Here is a 21,002-nt window from a genome sequence, read left to right on the forward strand (position 1 = left end):
ATATAGAAAAGATAGAAATAAACAGAGCCTGCTTCTAGATCAGAAATAATGGATTTGCAAATGCAATTTATAATGGTTATGTGAAATGTAATTGCATGTGACATCCATGTGTTATGTGCTTCTTCTTATTAATAATAATAATCTTAGTTTAGTATAATTTAAAACATTAAATATGGAACAAGTTATCTTTAGTTTAAACATTAAGTGAAATATTATATTTAATTAGATTGAAATATTTATGAGCAGGTAACAGACAAGACCAGAAAAATGTGGAGTGCATCGCTTGATTTGAAATCTAAAAATGAGACATTACATAGAACAGCGGTGTTGCGCTTTGGACTTATGACCGTATCATCACATAAAATGACAAAAAAAACTACGTTGACGAAAATCACATTGTATTGCGAGAACTTGTAACTTTGAGAAATCGGAGCTGCAGAGTCGCGCTGCTTTCGGTGTTTTTCCGCTGCACAGTTCAGAAGTGAGGCGGTCAGAGCGACCGGCGCGCAGGTTTTGATCGCGCCACGATAGGTAATTGTTCATTAAGTAAGGAACGTTAGGTGTAAGAGGCACTCGTTCAGCATAATCAGAAAGTGTTCATCCTAGTCAAAATGTGTTCAAACTTCCCGCAATGTGCTCACCCTGACCATAAAGTGTTTATATTGGCCACACTGTGTTCATCCTAGCCATAGCGTGTTTATATTGGCCACAATGTGTTCATCCTAGCCATAGCGTGTTTATATTAGCCACAATGTGTTCATCCTAGCTATAATGTGTTCATCCTAGCTACAATGTGTTCATTCTAGCTATAATGTGTTCATCCTAGCCAAATGTTGCGTGCCAGAGACCGCCTGTGTGTGGTTCCAGAAATCTCCAGATATTACCCATCCCCTCTAAGACGAGACTTCTGCTCTGACAGTCACCGTTTGTTTCATCCTCCCTCGCCTGCTCAAGGAAGTGTCAGAGTTTATTGAGGGGTTTTCCTCGTTTGTCACCACGCCTGCAGTTTCAGCCGACCGTCTCCACACTATAAAGCGGCGAGTGAGAGGTGCCGGACCAGTAATCGGGGGAAACAGCCGAACACTTGCAGCCACTTCGGACGAGCGCACTCCAGAGCAGCAGGTGGGAGTCGTGCCGAGAGCCGGAGAGAGAGAAGGCAGAGAGCCGATGCATTGAATTCATGCATCATTATGGGCATTTGTTTTTTGCCTCATCTCTTTTCTTCAAAATTATTTTGTTCTGCGCTTTCCCCCTTTGTAGTGTAGTCACCTTTGTAGTGTGTTTACCTCCTGCTGCACTTATTATGGTTGAGCACCTAGGCATACAGACCTGGTGACCAACGGTCTGCGTCTGGCTTTAATTTTCTCTCTGTAGTAATTTGTCAGGCTTCTCCACAGTCAGGTGTAAAATAAGAAGCTGGAAAAGAACCGCCTGTCTCCATTACAAATGAGCCAATCGAGTTATTTTGTATTTTTGTTTCTTCCAGGTTATTCTCTATATTCTGTGTGAACAAACAAAGACACGAAAATGCTGCTTTCTTGGAATTATTTTCAAAAACTCAAGAACTTCAAAAACTCTTCTCGGAGTATCGACTTGAACAACAACAACAGCTTTGATGCTGGGGCTAAATATTCTAAGTATGTTTATAACGTTGTTGTTGTTGTTGTTATTATTATTATTATTATTATTATTATTATTATTAACAACCAATGTTAATATATTTATCTTCCAATGACAAGAGAAAGGGGTATAATGGGTTATTTATCGTTACATTGTTCCTGCGTTAAGTCAGCAGGTGTACATATATTATTTTTATAACTTTGATGAATTTCTAACCTAATAGCACAATACGACGCGCCTTGTCTCCTTGACTCCAGAAACGACTGCTTAGTTTCTCGTCTTTCTTTGTTCCTCCAGGAATTTCGAAGATGACCTTAAAAAGATCGAAGAAGAGAAAAAGGCGCAAATTGTCCCGGAAATTCAGGTAGAAAAGGTAAATAATATAATGCCCGCACCTTCCCAGATGCCCCCTCGGAGCTGCGCTCAGAACCAGGCTCGCTCCCGGTGTCCGTTCTTCATCAAAGTCAAGAACATCGAGGACAGTTCCAGTCTGCAGGACACTCTGCACCACAGATCCGCGAAGGTAAACCATTTTTTTCTCAATATTTCAATATAAACGGTTAGGACGTTATTAACTAGGTTCGGAAATGCACACAGCATTTTAAAGTATCCCACCTCATAAAAGACATGCCTTTTGGAGCAGGTACTTTATTAAAGGTAAAATAACTTTAAAATCTCAGATGTAATGGGCTCTGTAATTAAATATCATACAGTTCCTTTAGTAGATATTTGATTTAGGTTGGAAATACTGTATGCAGACGCGGGAGTTAAAAAGTATTGAACTGAAGTTCTTTTGCTTTCCCGATTTCAGCACCTTCCCTGCAAACCCAGCGTCTGTCAGGGGTCCATCATGAACCCCAAGTGCCTGTCTCGCGGGCCGCGAGACAAGCCGGTGCCAGCAGACGAAATTCTGGTCCAGGCTATTGAATTCGTGAACCAGTACTATCAGTCTTTTAAACAGTAAGTCCGTGCTCATCTTTCGCCTTTACGAAATTGTACAAATACGGGACAGCGGGCAATGCTCAGGCATTGGTAAAAGGGACGCTCTTGGTTAACCAGTCACAGTCATTGATCGGGCGTTAGTCTTGTGTGTGGTTGATATTGAATTTGAGAACAAATAAGCGAATCGGTGGAAGAATGAGAAGGAGTCTGCAGTGAGGGGCAGTAAACGTGTACAGTATATAGCCATATTGGTGCACCTGCACTGAAACATTAAAACGGCGCAGCAGGTTCTAGGGCGCATGAATAACTCCAGACATGACTTTATTCCGCCAGGCCAAGGACGGAGGACCACCTGGCTCGCGTGGAAGCTGTCACCATGGAGATTGAGAAAACCGGCACCTTCCAGCTGACCTTCGACGAGCTTGCGTTTGCGGCGAAGCAGGCGTGGCGGAACGCGCCCAGGTGCATCGGCAGGATCCAGTGGGCCAACCTGCAGGTACAGAAGCGGCGATTTCTGCAGGTCTCAGCCGGTCGTCGTTAGGTTTCGACTGGTGCACTTCTGCCAGGGCGTACAGTAACTTCCAATTGCAGTTATGTACTGTAGCTCACAGCAGTCACAACACCTTAAACTGTATTCCTGTCGGCTACCGACCTGTCAATGAAACATTTTGGATTGTTTATTCTAACGTGCTTGCGTTTGATAAAGCAGTCAGGAAAAACATTTATATAGCCTACTGTACGGTGATTTGTTTTTTGCGGTTTATCAGTGTAGCCGTGAAGCTGAAATGTCTGTGCACGCGTGTGATTTCTCCGTGTTGCGTGCAGGTCTTCGATGCCCGGCAGTGCACTACCGCCAAGGAGATGTTTGAGTTCCTGTGTAATCACCTGAAGTACGCCACTAACGAGGGAAACCTGAGGTGAGCACTGCAGCTAATCCCAACACCTAATCATGGTCTCTGACCTTTCTCTGGGGTCCCACTGAGGGCAGACTGGTGCTCTAGAACACGTCCTTTTTCTCACCCGCGGGTTTGGTGGTCTTGACCGAGAACAGGCGTGAAGCGCCAAGTTAAGGAGCAGGAGCGCAGTACCAGGTCTGCACGTCTAGCCTGAGGCTGACGGCGTTTTTTGCACTACAGTAAAAAGGGATTCCTACCGACTGCGTGTTCGCTTCTCGCACAGGTCCGCGATCACGGTCTTCCCGCAGAGGAGCGACGGGCAGCATGACTTCCGGGTGTGGAACGGCCAGCTGGTGAAGTACGCGGGGTACCAGATGCCCGACGGCACAGTCCTGGGGGACCCCACCAGCCTGGAGTTCACAGAGGTACGGCCGGCGCGGAGATCGCATCGGGCAGCGCTTCTTTATCTGAGTTCCTGCTTAATGTCGTGTGTGGGCTCCCAAAAACGTCAACAAAAACTAAAGAACAAAATGCACCAAGCTGAAATATTTTAGCATCCTCTTCGAATGAACTGCTGCACTCTTCCAATTTTGCAGGATTCAAAGACTCGTTTTTTTTTTTTAGGTGAGCGTTAAGGTCATTGCTCCGCTGACAAACGACTCTCTCTCTGTTTCTCCCGCACCTTGCAGCTGTGTGTTCAGCTGGGATGGAAGCCCCGATACGGCCGTTTCGACGTGCTGCCCCTGGTGCTGCAGGCTAACGGCGAGGACCCCGAACTCTTTGAGATCCCCCCGGAGCTCATTCTGGAGGTCCCAATGGAGCATCCACAGTAGGTGTCATGTTTTCCCTTCGCTTTACAAAGAGAAAAACAAATAAAACAATTTTCTTGGACCTTTCTAGATGGGCAATGTTTTCTCTTCTTTGCCGGGACAGCGTGGTCCTGAGTAATGTCTGCAGCAGCAGCACTGCCATGTGGAGGACACAGCGGGCATCAGTCCTGTGTGCGGGCTATTCTGCCTGTCTGATGTGATGGAATCAGGCCCGACCCACTCTTCCCCCTCCTTCCCCCAGGTACGAGTGGTTCAAAGAGTTGGACCTCAAGTGGTACGCTATGCCAGCTGTCTCAAACATGCTTCTGGAAGTGGGGGGCCTGGAGTTCACCGCCTGCCCCTTCAACGGCTGGTACATGGGCACCGAGATCGGCGTGAGGGACTTCTGTGATGCCAGCCGCTACAATATCCTGGAGGTGAGGGCCCTTTCGGTACAAGCCAGACTGAGCAACGGAGCACAGTGTGAGGTTTTAAAATATCCTATATTACAATGATCTGACCGAGGATGCCTAAAAAAATGAGGGGGAGTATTTTAAGCTTTTACCAGCCAGTAAGCACAGCATAGGTGCAATATGCAAGACTCAGGCACACAGGCGCGCTTGAATTAATGCTTAAATTAAGGAGAAGGTTGAGACCTTTCTGCATGGCAGGTTTTTTGTGCTTTTGCATGAGGCACTGAGGACAGTGCTGCTAACTCCCTGTAGGTGTCCCCAGTGAGCCTCTTTCCTGCTCAGCTTTACTACAGCATGAGCACATTTCCCTCACCTCGCCGGCTCAAAGCCACTGCGCTCCTGTTGTGAAAATAGCGAGTGGGGGACTATGGTTGCCAGAGGGGGCTGTGCCTATGTGGGGAGCCAACTGTGCGAGCCTTTGTCCTGAGCTGCGGTAGCTCAGATCAGTCAACGGGAGTCAACGTGCTTTCTTTCTCCTCCAGGATGTGGGCAGGAGGATGGGACTGGAAACGCACAGGCTCTCCTCCCTGTGGAAGGACCAGGCTCTGGTTGCCATCAACGTCGCTGTCATTCACAGCTTCCAGGTACGCTGTCATTCCGAACCCGGCTGTCAGAATCCAGCAGGGCTGATTCAGACCCTGTGCGGGGCTGGCGTGAAAATTTGAGAGAGAGAGAGAGAGTGCGAGTTCCGTTACCGAAGTCCAAATCGTTAGGCAATGCCGTGGTCAAGAAGGAGGGCAGAGATCTGTAATCCGGAGAGCAGAGTCCGGAAAACCAAATCCGATCCGGGCGGCAGGTGCGTAGTCGATGGGGAGGCTAAATCAAGAGTCGGGAGAGATTTCCAAATCCGAATCGTGAGGCAGGTCCGTAGTCAGGGGTGAGGCAGAACCCGTCATCCAAAACGTTGCTAGGCAAACAGGCGAATGGAGCAGCTCTGGTGAGTGAAACTCAATGGTGAGCATGGAGAGGTGTGGCAGAAAGGTTTAAGTAGGGAGAAAGGGGAAAACAGGTTGGATAATTGATGGATTGCGGTGAACAGTGCCCGTTGGAATGTGGTGGCGGGTCTGTGGTGACTGACACCCCCAGGAGTGGCACAGCCAGGGCCTGCCGGGGAACTGCTCACCCTCAGTGTCCCGGCAGTGAGGTGCAGCTCGCATGTCTGAACTTGGGAATTTAGCCTGTGGCGAGCTCAGTGCCTTGTGTGTGGGGGCAGGGATGTTAAATTAACTTTTTTTTTTAATTCGCTCACAGGTTAGGATTAGTTTTTTGGGGAATGAATTACATTTTTCGGAGCGAAAAACAGAAACTGAAGCGCTGTCGTGCGAGCCCGTAAACCTGGCGAAACGCAGCGTGATACTTGCCTCTTCGGAGGATGTAGCCCCTGTTCCTCAGTCTCCCCTGTCTTCGCTCTGCAGAAGCACAACGTGACGATAATGGACCACCACTCGGCCGCCGAGTCCTTCATGAAGCACATGCACAACGAGTTCCGCCTGCGGGGGGGCTGTCCTGCGGACTGGGTGTGGCTGGTGCCCCCCATGTCCGGCAGCCTCACGCCAGTCTTCCACCAGGAGATGGTCAGCTACATCCTGAGCCCCTTCTACTACTACCAGGTACGGGGCTGTCTGCCGGACAATGCAGGGGGCGGCCAGGCCAGGCCAGGGGTCAGCCGCCCTGGATCTGAAGGGTCGCAGTGTTCTCTGGTTATCGCTCCTGCTGAGCTCTCAGTGACTTCACTGTATCGATCGGTCCCTCAGATAGAGGAAGCTAACACGCCAGATCTCTGCTCCCTGACTATTTAAGGTCACAAAATCAGCGAAACTTTCCCGTGCCTCTCCAGGACCAAGGTTGCGGACTCTATGGGTGCTAGTAGACTGTAAAGGGAAGGCTAACTGAAAAGCATAATGCACAGCACAGGAGAATACGATATAACCAGCATGTATCATCTGCACAAACAGCACCTTTTCATATAGGGTTATCAGCCTTATTACTGTAACAGGGGCTAATTCCCTGTGAGATACTCTAGGTTTAATTGTAACTGCCTTGTGCCTGTTGCCTGTGACCCTGTATTGGATAAAGCAGTTAGACAATGGATTTGGATGGATGTAACTGAGCTAATAACTGTACCAGTAAATACCATTGTGATTTAAAAAAAAAGTCAATCAAAAACCATTATATTCTCCAAGCAAGTTGTAAGCTAAAATGCTGCATATACATATCATTGCATTTTGGATGTATCCACAGACAGGCTGAGGGCCTCTTTCTTCCATATAGCTGGGCTCGTGCATAACTCCACAATCTTGTTTTTTAAAGCCGGATCCCATGACGGTCCATGTCTGGAAGGATGAACAGAAAAGACCAAAGAAGAGGAAGATCTACTTCCGGGACCTAGCCAGGTAATTACATTGTGGCAGAGAAGATGTCTGGAGGTTTCAGTGAAGGTTTGGGAGGAGGTCAGGCCCTCTCCTCGGCCCGTAGCCCTCCATTGTCACATCTGAAGCCACTCCCTGCCCCATCCCTTGGAATCAAAAGGTGGGCAAGGGAGACAGGCAGCGTGTTTGCTGTACCCTCAGCTAGGCGGGTTGAGCCAACAAGCCAATCTAATTTGAAGTTACGTCTGCACTTCGTCTTAGTAAGGGTTTGAACGATCCACTGAAAGACAGAGGAAGTCAGCAAGCGAGGCCTTTGCTGAAGAACACAGTGCAGGGGACTGGAAAGAAGAGCTGAGCTGCAGCGAGAATGGTGGGACTGTGTGTCCAGGGAAGGGAAGGACACAAGACCAATCACAGCCTGATGAACATTTTTACCTCCATTCCCAGAGCCGTCTTCTTCACCTCCTCCCTGATGCGCAAGGTCATGGCGGCCAGGGTGAAGGCCACCGTCCTGTACGCCACTGAGACGGGCAAATCCGAGACCTTCGCCAAGAAACTCAACACCATGCTGAACTGCGCCTTTAACTCCAGGGTGAGGCTCCTTACCAACCGTACAGTCAGCACAGCAGAGGAGAATGGGAAACCTTTCCAAGTTTACGAGTAGTTATTAACTTTAAGCCCATGCTGCTTACCTGTTATTAGCTATCGAGTGCAGAGAGCATGGAGGAGGAGTGTGAATCGCCTCCGAAGACTGAGCGAGTGCTCTTGCATGCAGTGAAAGCCGATGGGCACACATCAGCACAAGAACAGCTGTAGTGAGACTCTGGCCGAGGGGCTGGAGTGTTCCTCTGAAAGATCAGTGGTATCTGGTGCTGACCTTGTCTTTCCTGGCAGGTGCTGTGCATGGAGGACTACGATTTCACTGACCTGGAGAAGGAGACCTTCCTGGTCATTGTCACAAGCACGTTTGGAAATGGAGATTCTCCGGGGAATGGAGAGGTGTGTGTGTGTGTGTATTTGTGAAGGCTGTCGGCTGATGCTGAACCTTGTCTGGCACCTTGTTGTGCTCAGGACTGCAATTACTCCACCACTGTCAATATAACTTCAAAACAGTCATTATATATACGATACATTGTGTAGGATATTCATTAATGTACTTCTTTTATTTAACAGACGTTCAAGAAATCATTGTTCGCCCTGAAGCATCTGAAAAACAAGTTGAGGTAGGTAGCTAGACTGTTTGTGGGCTGCTAGTTGTGGGATTAATATGCATTGCCAGGTCAGAAATTCTCCAGCATCCACTCCTGGCAGGAGATTGAAGACCAGTGGTGCTCACTTTCTGTCTCCGCAGGTACTGTGTGTTTGGCCTGGGCTCGCGGATGTACCCCCAGTTCTGCGCGTTTGCCCACGCCGTGGACAAGAAGCTGGCAGACCTGGGGGCGCAGCGGCTGACCCTCACTGGAGAGGGGGATGAAATGGGCGGTCAGGAGGAGGCCTTCTCCAGCTGGGCTGGCGTAGCTTTCAAGGTACGCTGGGCAAGGCATTGCGCTAGAGGCTAGACTGTATCCCCGTGTCGAAATGTCTTTGTCAGCGCTTTTTTAAAGGCGTGTGCCTAAATTCTCTCTCTTGCGTGCGTTTGGTTAAAGGATGCCTGTGAGACGTTTGATATCCGTGGCCAGCTGAACATCCAGCTCCCTGGCAGTGACCGGCTGAGCAACACTTGGGACCCCAAGAGGTACCGTCTGGCAAACGAGAGCCAGACGCTGGACCTCATTAATGGTGAGTCTCCCGGGTGCGAGGAGCAGTGCCCTCGGATGAATCGCAGGAAGGTGGGAGGCTCTAGGCAGGGTGCCTTGAATACATCGAGAAAGATCCTCTCACATAAAAGTTTAGCATTTTTACACTTTTAAATATTTAGATGTTAACTAGAAAAAGCCAAATGTCATGGAGTCCTACTTTGAGCTATAACTACCACTTAAAATATTAAATTGTATCATGTTATGTCTCGGTCTATACATCTGTGAATTTCATACTTTTACAGAACTAGCCCCATTTAGAATACGAACTCGCACTTTAACTTTGAATTGACTTTTGTCCCCTTTCTAAAGCGCTTTCTACGATCCACTCGAAGGACGTTTTTGCCATGAAACTGAAAAAGAGACACAATCTTCAGAGTCTGCACTCAAGGTACAATATTATATTTTGATCATAGTCATCTAGATGTTTAAATAATCCCCGAATGTCCTCTTCTGGCAATATACAATAGAAAGAGATCAGTAGTATTTTAGTCTTCAACATTTCCATTCAGTACCATCAGAAATGTGCAGCAAGAGAGCATTTTCCATTTGGAATCTTGCAATCGTATATTTTCAAGTGGGTAGTATGTTGAAACGGTGATCACATAAAGTGGTCCCTGTGTCTTAGTATAAAGACCGAACTTGCTCACGTGGGACGTTTCAGAATTACTCTTCCCCAGTGTTCACATGGATGTAGACGCCCATCCCTTTTGTCAGCAGCTGGATTCCCAGAGTGCCCAGCAGCGTGAGAATCACTGGCTCACCCCCTTTCCTTTCTTTCAGCCGTTCCACTATCCTGGTGGAGCTGGTCAGCCATGGGACACAAGATCTGCGCTACCTCCCCGGAGAGCACATCGGGGTGCTCCCAGGAAACTGCGCCCAGCTGGTCAGCGGTGTCAGCGAGCACCTCAACGACGCACCACCGTCCAACCAGACCCTGCGCCTGGAGGTGTGTCCCAGCACCAGCAAGGGTAAGAGTGTGGCCCGGCCGGAACTGAGATGCCCACCGAGCAGAACCAGGGCGGCACTGCTGTCCAAAATGAACACATCGAATGCCCCACATTACAGAGAGTATGGGTGGCCCAGAGTTCTTGAAGAAACCAGGGGAACAGATCTTTCGGAGAAAATATGGGAAATGCAGTTTCTTGTGTATCTGTGCAGTTTAAGGGCTCATTAAAATATAGAAACTTCTGTTTATGAAGGAGCCCTGTGCTTCTTTCTTTCTTTTTTTATGGATGCAACTAATATTAAACATTTTGTGTTTGTCAAACCCATATATAAAATTTATATCGTCCCTTTGCTCACTTGTCATGCTGCGTATTTTTCACCAGGGGGCGCCGCAGACTGGGAGACAGACACCCGTTTCCCAGCATGCACCCTGTCCCAGGCCCTGACCTACTTCCTGGACATCACCGCCCCGCCCTCCCAGAGCCTCCTCCGCAAACTGGCCCAGCTGGCCGCAGAAGACAGCCACAGGGAGCGGCTGCTCACTCTGGCACAGGTGCGCCATGGCGGGGCAGAGGGGGGAAACACACCTGGGCACAGGTGTCACAGGGCATCGGCACCAGCTGGATAGGCACTCAGCACCTCTCATTATTGTCCTGGCTTTGCAGTATGCAAGGCATTGAAACAGATATTAACTCCCCAGAATTACAAGAACTAGCTGTTGTTGTGTTGCTATGGTAAAATCAAGTGTTGAAGAAGTGTTGTGTGGTCCCTGGGCTACTACACATAAACTACAGCAGGCCTGTTTCAGTCCACAGAACAAAATACGTTTTCTAATAATGCATCTGATCACTGTAAGAGAAAGACACTTCACGTTGACCATGAAAGTAAAGGTATTGGTCTGAATAATGACTAAAGTACAAAGAAACCTGTCCATGCAGGGAGAGCTGTGTTTTTGACCAAAGCGATATCTACTTACAATCTTGTGCTTGTGCGTTGCCCTGCAGGACACCAAGGAGTACAACACCTGGAAAACATTCAACAGCCCCACCTTCCTGGAGGTCCTGGAGGAGTTCCCCTCCCTGCAGCTCCCGACCACCTTCCTCCTGAGCCAGCTGCCCCTGCTGAAGCCCCGCTTCTACTCTGTCAGCTCCTCCGTGGATCGCCACCCTGGGGAGATCCATCTCACGGTGGCTGTTGTCCGCTACAATACCAGAGGTATTCCGAGGGCGATCTCTCGAACACTGCATAATCGCGATACCAGCAGCGCTGTCCCTGCTAGCCTAGTTAGAACTGCAGCTACTGATAGGAGCCACAGGGAGATGCTGGGTTGCTTTCCCCTGTGCCAGCGTGTGACCCCCCCCTGCCCTGTGTTTCAGATGGACTGGGGCCTCTGCACCACGGCGTCTGCAGCACCTGGCTCGACACCATCAAGGAGGGAGACGTGGTGCCCTGCTTCATCCGCAGGTACTGCACCCCACCCGGAAACACTCCAGTTAACGCTGGCGTTAAAATCGGGCGTTGAAACACAAGCAAGAGTTTTTTTGAAACACTGTAAAACCCCACAGCTGGACAGGGGCTGAAGCCATCCTCACGGCCCTCTGAGCTGAGATCTGGGGCTGGGAGCTTTTTGAATCCCCACCTCAGGCTGTTCAGGAGCCCCAAAGAGACAGGAGGCGTCGCTCCTTGTTCCGTTAACAAAAATTATGTTTATTTTCAAAGATTAAGTCCCTGAGCATCTTTGTTTTCTGCGTGATAAACAGCCCCGTGTGTTCCTTGAATCTGCACCCAGAAGCTCTGTGCTGACTATGCTCCCTGCTCTCCGCAGTGCTAATGGCTTCCATCTCCCTGAGGACCCCACCGCTCCAGCTATTCTGGTCGGACCCGGGACCGGCATCGCGCCCTTCCGGAGCTTCTGGCAGCAGCGGCTGCATGACCTGGAGACCAGAGGTAACTGGCTCCGCCGCGCCCGCTCGCCGAGGTCACCCCGACACTGGCCGGCGGGGACCCCGGGGAAGGTCAGGGTGGGGATCAGAGCGAGACGGGTGCACTCACCTTCCTCTCCCTCTGCTGTGTGCGCAGGGGTCCGAGCGGCGCCCATGACCCTGGTGTTCGGCTGCCGCCAGTCCAACACGGACCACCTGTACCGGAAGGAGACCCTGGAGCTCAAGCGCAGGGGGATCCTCAAGGACGCCATCACTGCTTATTCCCGGCAGCCCGGGCAGCCCAAGGTGAGTGGCATGCCAACACCCCCAGGCCTGTGCCAGCCTCTGCCCTGGCTCGCTCCTGGCCGGATCCCTTGTGTGTTCCAGCTGAGCTCCAGACGCAGCCAGCTACAGGGTTGCTTGTTGATTGTGGAGAACTCTTTTTCAGCTCCTAGGATGTTGCAGAGGGTTGGTAATGAGCATCAGTCCTGAACCAGTTTCTGGGTTTCACACCTAACTGACTCCTGGTGTACATGAGAAGACACACGTTATTATTATTTGGGGAGTGTGATACAGTGCCAGGGCCACCTGCGTCTGTGGCCAATAACCATTCATTGACCACAAGAGCTGTGCAGACCATTTCAATCGTGAGCTGAGGACGGAGTTTCCATCCTGATCTTTTTTTTTTTTATAACAGCACACCCACAGCAGGGCATTTTTGGAAGCATAGAATAAGTGCACAGGGATGTTAAAAAGGGAAAACCCAGCAGATTGTTAATCCCATACAGCTCTGCTGGAATGAAATCAAACTGTGGAGTCGCGCAGGACCAGGGTTGTGAACCACTGTTAGAGCACATTTCTACTGTAATTCTCTTCAATGGCAGAATCATTGAAGCCATCGAGTCAATTAAGAGAAAGGGAGGACACGTTGTAACGCTGTGCTCTCTCGACTCCACCGTTGGCAAGAACTGTTGCTTTGCTCTGGTGTGCGCAGTCCTGCGCTGTAACCCAGGAGCTGAAGACACTGTCGGTGCTCTTTGCGCAGGTGTACGTCCAGGACGTGCTGCGGGACAGGTTGTCCGAAGAGGTGGTCAGAGTCCTGCATCAGCAGCAGGGGCACATCTACATCTGCGGAGACGTGAGGATGGCGCGGGACGTGGAGGAGACTCTCGCGAAGATCCTTGCCCACAAGCTGAGCATGAGTCTGGAGCAGGCTGCCAACTATCTGTCCCAGCTCAAGGTGAGGATAGCGGGAGACTCCCCGACTTTTCCCCAGCAGTGTGGCGCAATGGGCAGGGGCTCTGGCCTCCCTGCTGGAAGGTTGTGGCTTGTGGGTTCAAATCCCAAGTGAGACACAGCTGGTGTCTCCACCCGGCTGTGTAAATGGGTCAAAATGTAAGCTGCTTTGGTATAAGGACCAGCCAAATAAATCAGTCAGTCAGTAGTAAGAGCTCACCAGGTAAACATGAGATTAACAGAAAAGACTGCCATGTGTGGTTTGCTTTCATGACAAACAATGTCAGACACCAAGTTCTGGCAACCAGAAATGTTAACCAGCTTATAATCGTTTTATCCTGCAGCACAAGTTGTGAAGAACACAAGCTAGGGGGCAGTTACTGTAAATAGGCTCAATGGTCTGATACAGGGATTATCTCACGAAAACGCTCAACGTTCATGAACAATGCAGTGAAACTAGTGCTTGGTTGAGGTCATTCAGAATAATGTTTATAGTTTACGATTTTCACAGTTTTCATTAATTTTAGTACATGACAAAGCAGGAAACCTTAGCTCAATTCTTTTTAACTGAAAATGTGCACGTTAAATTGTTTTCGTACAATACCTTTACTCTAAATGTATTCTCCGAGTTCTAAACGCTGTTGGGTTAACTGTGTGAAGACAGTGCCTTAACATGCTGGATTATTTCATTCTTTCCAGACCGAGAAGAGGTATCATGAAGATATATTCGGAGCAGTGTTTCAGAAATGAGAGACAAGAGCTGGAGCTTGGATCACTACAGGACCAAAGATCTCCAGCACTGAGTTACTGAGATGAAGAAATACGACAGATTATGTGTAAAATGAAGTGACTTCTGCATTCTTTACTGAAAGATTATATATTTTGTAACTTAATGTATTTATAAGATAGTCTAGCTATAAGGAAGAGATGATAATATTGCAGTTTAATATGGTATTTTGTATTTAATTTTGTTCATGTTTTTAATGTTATTTTATTACCTTTAAACACTGATGAACAGTGGAGTTAAACATTGAAATGAAGATAACCAGTGCTTGGAATATGCATCATTGTATATTAACTGATTAAGTTGAAAACAATGATAGCTGTTCACGAATGGAAAATCAGTGTATGTCTTTTAAATGCGTTGCGTTTTCATGGTATGCTACCTAACTGGTGAAAGGGTCTTTTCAGTCTTCATCTGAAGCTTGACTTTTAAAAAAAAATGATATTGATCTTTGGATCAGGACATTGGTCAGCCTGTTGGTACTGTATGTGTCTATGGCACAAACTCTCTCCAGGGCCTTGTTTTTGCTGGGTTAGAGGAGAGCTGCACAACACCTTTGTATGTAGGATATGCAAATAAATATCAGATAAAAATGGACAGAAGGACTTGTGCTACTTAACTTTTATAGAACCAGAGTATAAAAATAGATGTATATAGAAATGCTTTCATGCACAGAATTATGTATTATAATATTTTTTTCTGTAAATTATATTCTAAAGTCTGTTTCACAAGCTCTTTTTAGAAACAAGCCACTCTTAATTATTCTTGTATATTGGCTAATAGAAAACATTCTTTCAATAGCTTTACTTTTACTTGATAAGACTTTTGAATACCGACGGTCTAAGGGATTCCATGTTAATGAAGTGCTACTGCCATATATATATATATTTAAAAATGATGTACGTGTGAAATACTGAAAAATATAAATAAACAATTTTCCATATTAAAGTCTGTTCACTTTTCGTTATTCTTGAAGCCACAGGATCGTTCAATGCATGATGCAGGATTTAGTCTGTTTGCTCTCAATTCTTCAGGCACAAATTAAGAAAAACGTAACTGGGAGTAGGATGTCCAACTTGTTATAGGAACAGATTCCTGAAAGGGTCACGTCTGTCTGCACGTGATGAAAGTAGCTGACCGAAGCCCGGATTTCCGTCAGCTGTAGGGAAATCAGGGGTAAAGTGGATGAAAATACCTTTCTGCTCTTCATCAGGCTTCTGTATACAAAGCTGCCAAATTCCCCCTCTCATCTGAAAGAAGCATAAATACATTTGAATCAAATCATTTCAATTCTTAACCCCAATGCTAACCATAAAATCAAGCATGGATAGTGCACAATTACTGTAATGTGAAAAAATAGCTTTCGCTTTAATAAGAATAGTACATTATTTCATAATCACGAGATAGTAAATTATCCCATAATTAGGAATTACCAATGATCAACAACCTGTTACATTGTGCAGCACCTAGAAGCTCCTGATAGCTGAGCTGGAATTTTGGATTTATGGACAGGATGTGCATGGGCTTAACTTTCCACTGGAGTTTATTCATCATGAAATGGTACAGTTTATACCTAATGTGAACCTCATCATTATGAGTACAGTCACACTTATGCTGTGACAAGACTCTACCGTGCAATCAATTCCACTGCATCAAACTGCAAGCTAATTAATGATAATGCAGGTATCATATGGCAATTGTGCTATTGTGTGATTATCACATAAAATAAGCAATAGTGTTCTCATAATTAAGATATAGTAAATATCTCATAATTATGAGGTCATCATTTGTCGTAATTACAAGATAACATGATTTTTTTTTCCTTTGATGGCAGCAATGTGCTTCCATACTAAATCACTATAGCTAAGATCTAAGAGTGGCTCAGTCTGGTCAGCTCTGGGATGGGAGGTCTTTTTATGACGAGCAGGCTATTGCTGTTAGTGGCGTCAGTAGACCAATAGGTGGCACTCTTCTCACTAGTCCAGATTTTTTAAAGCTGTGCTCCTGCGCTATAGGAGGTGCCATCATTTTGACTAGATGTTAAACTGAGGTCCAGTCAAGAGAACAGCTTCAATGGTTTTAATTTATCGCACAAAAAGATCTGGAACGCTTTCTCCATTTCGATTTCAGGCATTAAAAGATCAATATATAAATCCATATAGACGAATCTATACATGCTACAAAAATGTAGCTAGGCGTCGGTTTTCAAGAATTACTCTATTCAGAGGGTCCTCAGGGAAGGTGGGGAGGGGGAGTTAATGTAGAGCGCTAAAAAAATTTGAAAGATTTTCAAAATAAAAAAAAAAGACCAAGTGCAACACACAGTATACAGGACAACTACCAAGAGGCTGTGAGCTGTGTGCAGGTGAACACAGGCACACTGAAATCCAGAAATAGCTCTGACATGTCTAGAGAGACTCCTTGAATGCTACCAGCGAGAAGAGTTTTCCTCATGCGCGATCTCTTTTTCAGCGACATGCTTCCTGTACTGAAATCCAATTTGGTGTTTTTCCGAATTAGACTGTATTTTGACGGTTACTGTATATTCCTGTCGTGGTTCTTTTACACATTGGATAAGACATTTATTGCTCCCAACGATGAGTACATATCTTCTCACAGAAGAGCCTGAGGTGTCCTCCCTCCTCTCCAGTGTCAAACTAGCTATGGGCGCATTGCCCTGGGCAGAACTTCTGACAGCCACCCACAGTGCCCTAGGTGAGGAATTTGCAGACAATGAGTTTACCCATTTAGTGATGTAAATGGGTCATTTGTTTTTAACATCTCAATGAAGAAAACACAGCGTACCTTTTGGTGATATTTTAACACAGCACCTATTGCTTGTTGACGTAAATGCGGCGATTGATCGCACTCTTTCAATATTGCAGAATCGAACGTACCTCCCTGAACGTCAACAAAGAGACTGCAAAAGAATTCTTAAACCTCCGTGGGTACATCATTTCTTGGAACTGTGATTAACTCTGCACATGCTTGACAATCTATTCGTGGAAATAAACATTAGGGACCTCCAAAATCCAGCACAAAGTTCAGACTTCATATCTGCACATTAAACACACTCCAGTGCACTATGTACAGGTGTGCAGGTGGACTGCAAACTGCATCACTTTGAAACCTGAAGCTATGTCAAGAAAAACAACCTCTTGAGATGACATGTAATCTCTTATTTTTATTCATGATCAGATGGAAAAAGCATAGCCTTAGCTTGCCTACACGCCAACATGTAACATCTTTTCACCAATATTCCCTCTTAATTCCTGCACTTTTATCTGGAGTTTCTGTCCAATCTTCTCCATGTTTTCGGAGAATCAATTTTCCCAAAAGCATTAACCATCCTCAGGATGTCCAACCCCAGAAGACCTGCAACCTGCTCATCGTGTTCCAGCAGCACAGATACCTCCAGCTATCGCACTACCTGAAAGACACAACAGCCCCAGGGAATGAGCCCGACACCACAATTCCTGTGTTGACCGAACGCACACATGTGCACATTGGATCGCAATGTGTTTGTATATTCAGCTTACATGAGTGTATGCAGCGTGCTGTACCCACAGGCAGAACGTCATGCTCTTACCCGGGAGGGGGGTTAGTAACGAACTGACTCCAGCTCCACTCCTCCATCGATGACAATGGCGTTCACATCAGAGAAGGGCAGCCGGTGTTTGAACTCCAGAAAGGGAACATCGTTCACAGCGACCTTGAACATCAAACAGATGGGATCAACGCTGGATGGGGGAAAAAAGAACCATAACCTTCCAGATTCTAACTGAGGTCTAGCTAGCACTCGGACTGGAATACTTGTTTTTTTGCATATTAAAATACTTAAGTATCATACTGAGTCATCACATGTTTTTCAGATTTTAACAAATATAGACACTAATGTACTATATCTGTTGTGTCAGGCACAAAGGGAAGAGGAGGTCTCTGTCAGACCTTTCAGTAGAGCTGTTCTGCAGGATCTGCATAAATCACTGGCCCAGGAAAGCGTCTTTATAAAGCAGTGAGCGGAACAGGGGTAATAACTGGGAATCAGAAGGGGAGAAGGCAGAGAGGTGTCTCACTTGGTAGCAGTCTTGGTAGACGGTGATGCTGAGCTTAAAGGAGGAGCCCGGGGGGGCTGCAGTCTTATATCTGCGCTCCTCCGTGCCCCACGTCTGGAACCGCATGGAGTTGCACACCACATGGTTCTTCAGCCGGCCGTAGCGCGGGTTGAACTGGAAGGCGATGTCGGCGGCAGGGTGTTCCTCAAGGCCACACTGGAGATTGACGTGGAACCTGGGGAGGCCGGGTGGGGGGGATCGGAGAGCCCCGCCGGGTCAGCACCAGCACGCGAGCAAGCTGGGCCACGAGGACAGACGCCGTTGACAGCGAGGCCGAAAAGGCGCGGCAGCGAAGGGGGGACCAAATATGGACGGCGGAAGCTGCCGCCATCCAAAGCAGAGAGGAGCCCAGGTCTTTTAGCAAGGCAGGACCTCACGTGTGACACCACATGCGAGACTCTTCAGAAAACTGACGCCTTTCATTTTGATCAGGGTCTCTACAGTCGTAGTGCTCTAGGAGATCATTCCTGAGGCCATGGTTAAAATCCCACCGCAGTGCAATTCCAGAGATTCTCCAGGTTATTGCAATAAACGCCTAGACATTACAACACATATCTAGGGCTCTGAACCCGGAGGACGAGCAAAAGTGTCTTCTTGGGTCATTCTAACTGGCTCCTGACAATATTGTTAACATAGACTCAACTCGGAAATTGCTCAATCATACATTCGGCACTTTATACATTTGGCTGTTAATTCCAGTAAACAAAAGGGTTAATTATCCTGGGCTCCCATCCAGCTTTTTGCTGGAGGATCTCAATTTAGCTGTTTCAGCAGCATGGAATACATGAAGAAGGAGAAGAAGAATCCTTGCACTTATATTGTGCTTTTCTGGACACTCCACTCAAAGCACTTAAATAATCAGTAGAACAATTATTCAATTAGTGAGCCAATAAGACGAGAAAAGAGACATGCTGGTCCTCCTGGTCCAGGAATTAAAAGCCTTTGAAGAGAAAGGGTCTCCAGACCTGGACTCCCAACAACACAGACACCCAGGCTTTTCATTACAGCCCCAAACTGACTCCCCCTGAACCTGCAGGCCGACAGCTAGCAAGCACAGCTGCAAGAGAAACAGGCGGCCCCCACCGGGCACTGACCAGGTGACCCGGATCGATCACACCGATGCAGACCCACCTCTCAGCTCCCAACTGGACCCTGCCGGTCACCGTGACGACTGCACCCTCCCGCAGGCCGCCTGGGACAGAGGTTGCAAAGGGGACAGTCTGTGGAAGTACGAATGACTCACTGGAGAAAGCAGAGCACGGAAGAGAGGTGGCACTGTACAACCGGGCATGACACAGGCCATGAAAAGGAAAGAAGCTTGCAATTAGGCTTAACAAGAATATGTTTTACCAATCCATTACGCTAATCTAAACAGGATATTTAACTACAGTATACAGTCTACTAAAAACAGAAACAAGGGCAACCACACCCTCATCAAAGAGTTCAAGCAGGCTGTCATTGGAAATTAACCTGAAAGCAGGCTGTCATTGGAAATTATCCAAAAATATCCTGAAACTAGGTTCACACCTCCCCCTTCTCTCAACGACAGACTCGTTTCCCCTCTAATCCTCTCTATTCATGTGCAGGTTTTCACTTCACACCACCTGAGTGCCCATTCTGCCTCCCCACTGCTCCCACACTCACAGTTTATGCTATATCAGCTGCTGACTTCCCTCTTTCACATCTGAACAAGGCTCCACAGCTGAAACAAATGTTTCTTTCCTTCGCTTTTCAGCATGGAATAACCCTTGCCTGGTTCTCTCATCAGAGATCTCTAACTCCCATGTAGACTACTCCCCCAGTGACCGATCATTTAGACCACATCCACAGACAGGCTTACAGTTATGCTGGGGTCTCGGTTTCAACGTGGAAATCTTGAACGTACCAGGATTTTAAGGCACGGGTCCTTGACTTCGGCCATCTTTTCTCCGAGTGACTAATTCAACGACGGTCTAAGCATTATGTAGTTAAACAAAACCAACAGAGGTAGGATTTTTGTGTCACGTTTTGAATCCACTGCTTAATGCCAAGAAGGTCCTTTCGGAGTTCCAATGCACCTGCCTGCAACGCCCACTGCGATAAACCAGCTGCATGATGGACTTTCCCCTGTACAAAGCGATAAGCTAGTCAATGACTCTTTCAGGAGAGTCTCATTAAGTCATGCAAGACTGATAAGGCACATCAAGCAGTTCAACGTGATCGCAACCGAATCTTTTCAACAGCCAATGAGAGAACACATTCTATCCCAGTTTTATTACAGAAGACAACAGAGGTTTAATTTCATCTGCAGTTATCATCCCATAAGGGCTTTTGTGGTTACAAAACCAAAGAGCTTTTCTTCTGGGCTTCTATCAGTGCAGGCTGAATGTCCCCCTTATTTGCAATTGCAGCAAGTGTTACAAATGAACAGAATTTTTTTTTAATTGCTGATGTTAAGTACATTTTTTTTTATGTTGCCTTAAACATCCAGCCCAAGCTGCTGATTGCTAGTAAATGCACACATGCAGGGTGGCTCAGGTGGACCATTAATATGTAATAATAAATATATAAACTATTTTATACAACACATTTGCTTCTCAAAGTCCTTTACAGTAAGAAAAAAAACACTTTATAAATTTGTGTTAAATACTTAAATTTAAGTGTCAACTCTGCCAGCAAGGCTGACTCTGGGCCAAGAATAGTCAAATGTTTTAAAAGTGAACAAATTATTAATGTGCAGTTAGCAATTTCACATTTTTACATGCAAAATTGATTTTAGTCATCTTTACCCCATCAGCAGTTAAGTGGCACTGGACATAAGATAAAACATAAGATAAAACATAAGATAACATAAGATAAAAGCCCCAGTATGGGTGAACTGGGGAAAAAAAAGAACTGTAATTAAATGTTGACTCTAATGGGAAAGAAATGTTAAAACCAGTTTCTGTCACCAGTTAAGACTGCAGTGTGGAGTAGTGGTTACAGCTGTGGTCAAACACCAAGAGCAATGCTACTCTCTGCTCTTGAGCACGATTTATTCATTCTACTCCAGTAACCGGCCTACTGTGTAAACATCCGACTCATAGCTGTAAGAGACTTTACACTCAAAGTAC

General features: G+C 46.8%; 2 protein-coding genes across 2 annotated transcripts; one reads left to right on the plus strand and one right to left on the minus strand.

The window, feature by feature from the left end:
* The first annotated feature begins 986 nt into the window (after window positions 1–986).
* nos2b (nitric oxide synthase 2b, inducible) lies at window positions 987–14,743 on the plus strand. The gene is made up of 26 exons (XM_088616369.1): window positions 987–1,122; window positions 1,487–1,637; window positions 1,918–2,143; window positions 2,432–2,580; window positions 2,896–3,058; window positions 3,388–3,479; window positions 3,742–3,883; window positions 4,148–4,287; window positions 4,530–4,704; window positions 5,223–5,324; window positions 6,156–6,350; window positions 7,051–7,133; window positions 7,557–7,701; window positions 8,004–8,108; window positions 8,283–8,332; window positions 8,461–8,635; window positions 8,756–8,888; window positions 9,218–9,296; window positions 9,689–9,876; window positions 10,237–10,406; window positions 10,858–11,068; window positions 11,230–11,317; window positions 11,679–11,800; window positions 11,933–12,081; window positions 12,821–13,015; window positions 13,711–14,743. The coding sequence occupies exons 2-26, from the start codon at window positions 1,528–1,530 to the stop codon at window positions 13,759–13,761; spliced, it is 3,438 nt and encodes a 1,145-aa protein (XP_088472495.1). The 5' UTR covers window positions 987–1,122; window positions 1,487–1,527; the 3' UTR covers window positions 13,762–14,743.
* A 2,216-nt stretch (window positions 14,744–16,959) lies between these two features.
* LOC148643406 (galectin-7-like) lies at window positions 16,960–20,079 on the minus strand. Its single transcript, XM_088616371.1, has 5 exons — window positions 19,796–20,079; window positions 19,042–19,130; window positions 17,872–18,085; window positions 17,385–17,507; window positions 16,960–17,225 (listed from the first exon to the last, which is right to left on the minus strand). Exons 1-4 carry the CDS (start codon window positions 19,829–19,831, stop codon window positions 17,397–17,399), a joined length of 450 nt encoding a protein of 149 aa, XP_088472497.1. The 5' UTR covers window positions 19,832–20,079; the 3' UTR covers window positions 16,960–17,225; window positions 17,385–17,396.
* Window positions 20,080–21,002: the final 923 nt, after the last annotated feature.

This window comes from Lepisosteus platostomus, chromosome 22, assembly GCF_059453375.1.
Source record: "Lepisosteus platostomus isolate fLepPlt1 chromosome 22, fLepPlt1.hap1, whole genome shotgun sequence".
Classification (NCBI taxonomy): domain Eukaryota; kingdom Metazoa; phylum Chordata; class Actinopteri; order Semionotiformes; family Lepisosteidae; genus Lepisosteus; species Lepisosteus platostomus.